Here is a 9,612-nt window from a genome sequence, read left to right on the forward strand (position 1 = left end):
ATCTTTACATAACACACATGAAGCGTGTTCTCTTCATATATTTGTATAGCATTGTTTCTCCAGAGAGCCTTAAGATAGCAATCATATCAGAACCCCTGCCTATCTTACTTCCCACCTTGCCTGATACAAGAAGCAGAAGTTCTAGCATATTAGATGAGAACATAATGCTACTTGGGGCTAACAACCTGAGGCAGTGGTGGCACTGGGTTGGGATGGGGTCAGCATGCCTGGCATGGTAGCCTTGCCACCAAGGCAAGCAAGAGCTTTAATTATTCAAAGAGAAGACAAGATGCAGCTGAGCATGTTTGCAACTGCAACTCAATGCCCACCTTTTCTGTGGCCAGAACGCTGTCCCTCTCCTGTCATCTATGATATCATACAATCAAGAGTGCTAGGATGGCTAGCACAGAGGGGACTGTGAGCCACGGTACAAATCCACAGCTTACTGCTAAGTCAGCATTTTGAGAACATTTTTGATGAGTCAATGGCTTCCAGAAATAATTGGGGATTTATGAAAGACACCAACCCATGCTTAAAGCAATGACACACTCTGTTGTTTCTTGGAAAATGCTGTCCTTGTCACTTGTGAGTATATTTATCAAGTTTTAGAACATTATACAGAAACCCAAGAAAAGCTGGAAACACTCTGGTAACCTACCACTTAGCACATTTGAGGGTCTGAAATTTGAATAACATGCTATAACCACAGGTTATAATAAGTAAACCTGTGAAGAGAGTGAATTTTCCAAGATATTATTGTGTTCTTATTTATCACAATCTTACTACACACATTAAGAGTTGGGACAGTTTCTGAAAATATGCTCAGAGGTCTAATGGACAATTTACCTGTTCCTTTCTACAACCCCTTCTTGAGAACCCATCTTCCACCAAATAGGGTGCGACATGACACCACCCCAAAGATACTCCATGACAGCACCCCAGGTGGTGAGGATTGACTAAGGAATGAATACTTGATTTCAGAGAAGTCAGAGACTCAGAGACCAACTTGAGTTGGCACCCAAGTATCACCCAGCACGAACTGGAGGGTCCACTAGAGGGAACTCTCAACATGGGCCTTCCTTTTCTTAGATCCCATGAACTTTTATTTTCCTGAGTTGATCGGGATAACTGATTCTCAACTAACTGTCCACTGATTTACAGAACCAAGATGAGAAAAGGGATAAATATAAGGTTTCAGCTCCACCTCTTTTTCAGTAGTAAGCTTGGTCAATGACACGCATTTCCAGAAAGTCCTGATTATACTCATTCAGTGTGTGTGTGTGTGTGTGTGTGTGTGTGTGTTACCATTTATTGGTCCTGGACACAGGAAAAAATGCCCATCAGGGATTTGTACTTGAACTATAATAGGTAAAGAATGAGTTATGCCAAAACCACCCCATGGGAACCAAATTCGAACTTACTCCCGGAGCAAGGATCTCAGACTGAAGTTCTTCCAACAATCGGTGACCAAGATGGAGGTGAAAAGTGGTAGGAAAGGATCGACCACCTTCTCATCTGTTAACTGGTTACACTCTGCCAACCCACCCTGAGAGAAGGATGGCTTCTACTCACGTCATCCTGGACATCGAGGTCACAGCCAGCCTTCAGCAAGATCTGGACCACAGAGAGATGGCCCTTATTGGCAGCAAGATGCAGGGGGGTCCGGCCATGCTGTCAACGCAAAAGAAATACCATTAATCCACTCCCCTGAGGGGGACAAAAGCGATATTTCCATGGTCCCTTTGAGGGAAATTTCCTCTTCCTTTCCTTACTGCGGCAGAAGATTTAAAAGAAATTTTTAACAGTTTTATTGACATATAATTCACATACCATGTAATCCAATGGTTGAAACATATTTTAAAAAACATAATAAAAAGAGTTAAACAATTATCACCATAATCAATTTTAGAACACTTCCTTCATTATCACTAGCTTCCTAGTTCCCCTGAATCTCCCCTGACATAACCCTAATCCAGATAGGTAAATCCCTAAAGATTTACCTATCCTGGATTTCATACAAAATAAAACATACACTCCAACCCCATAACAGTAACAGTAGAAAACAGAAAAATTAATTTAAAAATAAGCATAAAATATTAAAGACTAGAAGTTTAAAATGAGTTCAAAAAATGAGTCAAAAGGGAAAATAAATGATAAGGTGTTAAATGTTACCCTAACGTTGTCTGCATTAATCACTTTCCAATGCTCTCTGTCTGACAGCAAGGCTATTCATATCCCTGGTTAATGGCCAGAGATTCTCCAGAGGCTTAGTCCGCTTGGGGACCCTGGAAATGGATTTGGGGCTTTCATTGTCATCCATAGTTTTCTGTAAGCTGGATGCTCAGAATGTCAGGTCTAATACAGTTCCCTCCTCTAGTTTTAGATTTTATTTACAATGCTTAGATCATACAGGCGTTTTCCATGTGGACTTAGCTGACCCCTCCCTTAGATGGCTGCTTCTTTTAACACAAGCCTTTAAGACTCCAGCTGCCAGTTTTTTCTGATACCCAGCACCTGAGTTCTTCATCACCCTTTGGCAGAAGACTCTTATCTTTTTATCCGAAATTCAAGTTTGTCTCGGTTAACTCCAGTTATTTATTTTTATTTAACTCCAGTTATTAATGCATAATCGATGTACAAAATATGCTCAAAATGTAAAAACTTCTTTTAGGCCGTCATTTCTAATCTCCACTCATCCAACTTTATGAGAGCTGTAATGTGAGGTTTCATGTCTTCTCTTAAGGGATGGGGGAACAGGAAACAATAAGGCAATCAGCCCCAGAAAATCCAGCTAGTTGTTTCTGTAAAAATGTTGGCCAAACACACCCTCTTTTGAAGAACACACTGTAAAATCTTGACGTTCCACAGGCATTCAAGATATACCACTTGATTCCAACTCAGGGCAACCCGTGTGTGTCAGAGCGGAACTGGGCTCCATCGTGCTGCCAGCGGCTGATTCTTCTGAAGTAGATTGCCAGCTCTTGCTCCCAAGGAGCCTCTGTTCCAGAGTGAACGTGAACTGCCAAGCATGGGTTAGCTCATTTGCTCCGCTCCATTAAAAAACATAACGAATGTTTTTAAATGTACACAGCTTAAAGCCATTTTAGGAAAACATTAGAGAAAACACTGAAGTTCCCTTTAACTCCTCCTAAATCTCATTTCTACTCCAACCCTGGATATCCCACTGTTCTGAAATTGGAATTCATCATTCCTTTGCATTTCATTAGTGTTTTACTATAGGTTTGTAAGCACACGCAATATGTAAGTGTTGTTTTGCTTATTTCAAACCCTCTATGAGTGGTACCAAGGAGCCCTCGTGGCACTGAGTTAAATATTGGGCTAGTAATCGGTGGTTCAAACCCACCAGGGGCTCTGAGGGAAAATGCTCAGGATGTCTGCACCCGTAATGATTTACAGCCTCCACAACCCTCTATAGTAAGGTGACAAGATTTTAACATTGGTAAAGTGGGACACCATTGATAAAACTCATCCTGGCGAAATAGCCACATGGCAGCCGAAAACCGTATACCCTAGCTTGTTGTGCATTCTTTCAAAAAATCGGGACTTTTTTAAAACGCCGTGGGACACAGGAAAAATTGTTAAAAATCGGGACTGTCCCGCCAAAAGCGGGACGTCTGGTCACCTTACTCTACAGGGGTTGGTTGGAGTCAGAAAAGGCTCGATGGCAAAGAGTTACAAACGGTCCTAAATTGTACATGCCCTTCTGCAATCATTTTGCCCAACATTGCAGTGTGGGGTTTAGTTTGTCACATGTAGTTCCAGTTCATTTATTCCTAGTTATTTCGTGCATTCCCCTACTGATGGGCACCAGGCTGTCTGCAGTGGTTTGTAGAGCACATTTGTGTGCAAGTTGCCTTGTGCACCCATGTATATTCCTTAGACCCATTGTTGGGTCACAGAGAAAGCTCTCCCCTCAATTGTCCTTAGCATGCAGGCTCCTAACGAGGAAGGTCATTGCCCTGAGGGAGACACAGCCAGGAGCAGGGACACTCTGTCATGTAACGCAGCTCCTATCAGAGAGCTGACTGTCTAACTCCAGCTTCTCCAGGGCACTTCTTGTTCTCTTTGCTTCCTGCCTCAAATTTCACAGACTTATTTCCACACCGCCTTCTTCGAACAACATCGAACCACAGCCTCATCATAGTGAGATACCTCGCCCCAGCCCCAAATAAGAATCTAAAGTCCCCCGTAGCATCTCAACAAGACACCCCAATGACCCTTACTGACAACTGTAGCACGCACGATAAAACCCTTGACCTTAATAAGGATCTGTTTGCCACAGTAACTTCTCTGTGGAGGGAAACAAAAATAACAGACAACAAACGATCTTCATTTTTAACCATGAAATCCAATCAAAGCAAAAGAATGGTTCTGGAAATGAGAACGAGGTCAGAGCTCATGTTAAAATTAGAATCCTTAATTAAGAAAAAATTATTCCCAAGGAAGAAGGCTATAAAAAGCCTTCATAAAAAAGGCGCCACCTGAGACAGGATAAAAAGAGTGACCTTCCTTTGCTGGCTGCATGGCATTATTTAACCTTTAAATCTCTTCAAAAGGGATGCGTGTGAATTCCAAACGAGAGGCGCTGTACTTGTAACAGAGTATCAGCCAGTCTTGAGCCCCAATTCCATCTTAGCTTTTGCTTTTTTACCCTTAGACAGACTTAAGTACGTAACCCAGGATTTCTCCTGCCATTGTCAAATCCTTAGGCAGACTGAAGTATATAACAAAGGACACCTAGTTTAACATAGTATACAACATAGTTTAACATTGTGGTTCAACGAAAGATAGAGAAAGAATGCTCTGAGCTACATCTTTATCAGAAAGCCCCTCGGAAGTCCTCATGCAGTGTTTCCGAGGATCACTCTGCAAACCTCTCCCCAACTGACCACGACAAACAGACCACGTTCACGTTTCTAACCTGCTGCGAGGGAGTCTCCCACCTCTGGCTTCCTGGCTCTTGCATCTTCCAACCAGAACACTGTACCTGTAGTCCTTGATTTTCCCTCGTCACTATGCCTCTGTTACCCCACCGTTTGGAGCATGTTATGTTACGTTGAGATGAGACATGTCCCTGGTTTGAACTAATGTGGACTCTCAATAAATCCCTTTGTTGGATTCCCACAGAGCACACATTCCTATTGACGTGAACCTTCCGTAGCTGACCAAACCACACCCCACGCCATTGAGGAGACTTTGACTCGTAGCACCCCTACAGGACAGTCAACTACCCCACAGAGCTGCCTTCTAAGCAGAGCTTCTAACTGCTTCCTCCTGGCTTTCTCCCCTGCTGAGAATTCCCTTCCCACCCCAGACATACTAAATCAGAATCTACGTGTTAACATGATCCCTAAGGACACAAAAGAATTACCTGGAGAGCTATTAAGAATCGCTGGCGATCTTGTTAGCATGTAGCTTCATGATCCAGTCTATCGAGGGGGGGAAGACAAATGCTCAGCCAGGAGTTTAAACAGAATGAACGGGTTCAAAGCCTGGTTTCCCTGGCTGTCATCTCTATGGAAGCTGGCTGTCACCCTTTATTCTGTGGGTGACTGGAGGGTTTAGCAGTTAGCGCCTGAGCACTTAACCACTGCGCCACCAGGGCTCCTTCCACAGCTGAACGGATGGCGCAAAATGGCAGGCTCCGCCTGTCATCAATAAGTACTGTCACCAACCAGTGCCTCACACTTTGACTTCTAACAGGAAACAACCACCAAGTCTTGGAATGCGATCTCAAGCACGGGACCGTTCATCACATTTTCAGGAGACGAGACTGGATGCTTGCAGACCACCTGATCCCACAGACAGTGATGGGAAGGAGTTGCCCAGAGAGAGGCTGGCAAAGAGCCCATGGGCCAAGGAGTCCCAACGGGTCCAGTCACAGGAGACCCCAAGAAGCACTCTCATCAGCAACCAGATGTTACTGGTGGGGACGCTGAGGCCTCAGGACGCTAACGGGGTTGTCCAAGGGAACATGAATCATCAGAAGCAGGGGCGGAACATGCAGTGGCTCCAACCAGGCCTCACTGGGAGGGCACCTTCTCACGGCCATTGAGGCAATGCTGACTCACAGCCACCCTATAGGGCAGGGTAGAGCTGCCCCTGGGGGTATTCTCCTGACAGGAATAGAAAGCCTTGGAGTGACTGGGGGTTTCGGACTACTCCTCTTGTCCTTAGCAGCCCAACACATAACCCCCATTCCAATACCAGGGCTGCTGGGGAAGGCACGCTCCAAACCCCAAAGCCATGGGAGCGCCATGCAGGCAATGCTGACTCACAGCCACCCTGTAGCACAGTGGCCGCACTGTCCCGGGAGTTTGCGGGATTGTAAATCTTTATGGCAGTGGAAGACCCTTCTTTCTCCATGGAGCGGCTGCTGGTTTCAAATTCCTAACCAGAGCAGCAGAAAATCTCCACTGCACAGAAGGGAAACTGTCTGACAGGCCTGTTTCAAATCCCAGCTCCAATGAACACCTATGTGATTTCCTCCTGTCACTTGATCACCTAGCACAGGGGTCGGCAAACTGCGGCTCTCCAGCTGTACTTGGTACGTACACATAACTCAGGTCAAACTGAAAGTGAAAATAATACTATTATAGTTTCACTTATACGAACATTAAAGGATATTATTCAGATAACAGTGATTTCATTTATTTGTAAAAAGATATCTTTATGGCTCTCCAATCATTTTTAAATTGTTGTGAGGGACACGACTGGCACTCTGTCTCGAGTTAGCCAAGCCCTGGCCTAGACAATTGCTCATCTCCAAAATGAGCATCCCCTCTGCCGCCCTCCCACAGGCTTGTTCTAAGAGATTAAGTAGCATTTACTACCTGAGTTCCCTGTCCCTTCAGCTGTCCCCAACCCCACCAGGGGCTCCTCCCACGCTCTCTCTCCTCTTTGAGCCCCCACACCTTTGCCCTCACAAAGGCCAGCAGAAGATTTTCGCCGACTAACAGATACGGTGGCGAGTTGGAGCATGGAGAGCAGATGGTCAGGTCCCACCTGGCTAGCCCAGAGCCACTCATCCACTTCCATGTTGTACAATGTAGTCCCAGAGCCAGGGGTCCCAGGGTCAATGCTAGAAAGGTCTTCCCCACCTGGAGCATCCTTCTCCACGTGAGACCTACTCTGATTCTCCAAGGGCTGCAGGTGTGTTCCTTCCAGCCTTGTCTTCTGTACTAGCATCGTTTGTCAGCACCATTTAGGGCACTGCCACCTTCGACTGTGAGTGTCACACAGAAGTCCGTGAGGGCGAGATTCTGCCTTCAGGACACTGAAGCAGGCTGACTCCAAGGTGACGGGCCAGTGGTGCTGCTCCTGCACGGAGCAGACTGAGGCTGCAGCAGACAGGAGCCCACCGCACAGCCCCAGACTTGACCTCAAGGAAATGGAGAGCCTTGGGGTGAGGTGTGACCATCATGCGGCCTCAGGGGCTGTTACACAACAACAGTGACACGAGAGCTTCTCTGAGAAGGATCTTACGTGCCCCCCTCATTCTGTTTGGATCCTTTTCTGGCACCTTGTACGTAGTTGCAAAGGCAATAATCTGTAAGGAAGATTCTCACGGGAACTCAGATGTCTATCTACGCCCGCCCTCTGGGCTTTCCTAGCAGAAGACTAACCCTTTACCAGCACACCCTCCCCACCCCAACAGAGACACATATACATACCCGGAAGGAGTAGAGCACAAAAAGTAGTAAAATCCCCCCAAACTGCCAATGAGACCAGCATCAGCGTGCTGTGAGGAGGGCGCAGCCCAGGCGGCGCTTCATCCTGCACAGTGGGCAGCGTGCGTCCATCGCTGTGGGTGGGGACTGACTCGATGGCACCTAGCAACTGGTTTGCTGTAGAGAGCAGGCTGGAGCCCCTTGGCCACAGACACATGACAGCGTGAGGGAACAAATGAAAACTGGTCCTTCCAAGAGTCTTAGAATGTCTTCAAACACGCACTGCCAGTGGGTTGATGCCAACCCCCACCGGACAGAACTGCCTCTGTGGGTCTCTAAGACCGTCCACACTCACAGGGGCAGACATACCCAACTTTCTCGGTGGGGAACAGAGGGCCTGGAAGAAAGTGTCAGTGGCCTGCTCGCTACACTCAGGAACACAGGGTCTGGAAAACCAGCACGAGCGTTTCCAGGAAAAGCTCCCGGTCCCTGAGACAAGTGATAGCTCCGAAAATAGACACTCCCCAGGTAGAAAGCTTTCTCCACAAAGTACCCTCCAATGAAAGGCTAACTCAAAGCTGCTCCTCCATGCCCCAGGCTCCTCAGCACCCAGTTGCAGGGCACCTCTCACTCTGCTCCGTTCGTCTTGTCAACGCCCGGTGCTGGTCATGAAGTGTTGTAAAGGGCTCAGGATATCCAGGATTAACACACTGCCCAGCCTACTGTGGATGTGCTAGCAGGAGGCTTGCAGTTACTATAAGCTCCATTGTTGAATAAACTCGAGACTCTTTTCCCGAGATTGGAGATTGGTAGCCTGTGCCCCAATTTTCTCTTTTTTTTTTTCTATAATTGCACCATCGTCTCCTCAATAGGACCCCATTTTACCTCCGGGCTAGACCCCACATTTCTCCCAAAGATCAACTGGTGGGTTTGAACTGGTAGTATTGTAGTTAGTAGCCCAATGTGTAATCAACACCACTACCGGGGCTCTCCTGAGGATGTCTCAAGTCCAAGAGTACAGGTATTCATATGTCTATTCTGAAAGCAGAGATACCAGAAAGATGTTACTTATCTTTCACTGACTACACCAGGGCGTTCAACTGTGCAGATCAATTTTTAAAAAAGACACGACAATTGTCTTTTTGAGAAGAATAGGAATTCCAGAACACTTCACTGTGTTCATGCAAAACCTGTACATAGATCAAGAGACAGTCATTCAGGCAGAACAAAGGAATGATGACTTATACTCAGGAGAAGTGTGCATCGGGGTTGTATCCTTTTACCATACTTGTTCAATCTGTATGCTGCACAAATAATCCGTGAACCTGGATTTTATAAGGATTGGACAAAGGCTCATTAACCACTTTCAATATGCAGATGATGCAGCTTTGCTTACTGGAGGCAAAGAGGGCTTGAAGCACTTACTGCTGAAGATCAAGAACTCCAGCTTTTGTCTGGATTACACTTCAGTGTGGAGAAAACAAACATTCCCACAACCAGAATAGCAAACAGCGTCATGGTAAGAGAACATACTGGTGCATTTCACGGGTGGCCACAATCAACGGTCATAAAAGAGCAGCGGTCAAGAGATCCAATGATGCACTGCATTGGGAAGAGCAAGGATGGCATTTCAAGTCTCAGGTGGGCCCAAATGAAGCCCTGGCATTTTCAATCACCTCACGTGCACTTTAAAGCTGGACAATGAATACGGAAGAATGAATATATTTGAATTAGGATGTTGGTGAAGAATATGGAAAGTACTATGGACTGCCCCCCCAAACCCCAAACAAACCTGTCTTACAAGAAGTACAGCCAGAATTCTTCTTAGAAGTAAGGACGGAGTGGAGGGAGGGTGGGGTGGAAAGGGGGAACCAATTACAGGGATCTACATATAACCTCCTCCCTGGGGGATGGATAACCA

General features: G+C 46.2%; 1 protein-coding gene across 6 annotated transcripts in view; it reads right to left on the reverse strand.

The window, feature by feature from the left end:
- ANKRD6 (ankyrin repeat domain 6) overlaps window positions 1-9,612 on the reverse strand; it is a 140,516-nt gene that overhangs the window by 39,235 nt on the left and 91,669 nt on the right. For all 6 annotated transcript variants that reach the window (XM_045294427.1, XM_045294428.1, XM_004696242.2 and 3 more), the window contains exon 3: window positions 1,573-1,671. In XM_045294427.1, coding sequence (XP_045150362.1) covers window positions 1,573-1,671 — 99 coding nt within the window. The remainder of the gene's footprint in view (window positions 1-1,572; window positions 1,672-9,612) is intronic.

The sequence above is a fragment of the Echinops telfairi genome, unplaced genomic scaffold (genome assembly GCF_000313985.2).
Source record: "Echinops telfairi isolate 266 unplaced genomic scaffold, ASM31398v2 ScPeMD7_3533;HRSCAF=4204_0, whole genome shotgun sequence".
Lineage (NCBI taxonomy): Eukaryota > Metazoa > Chordata > Mammalia > Afrosoricida > Tenrecidae > Echinops > Echinops telfairi.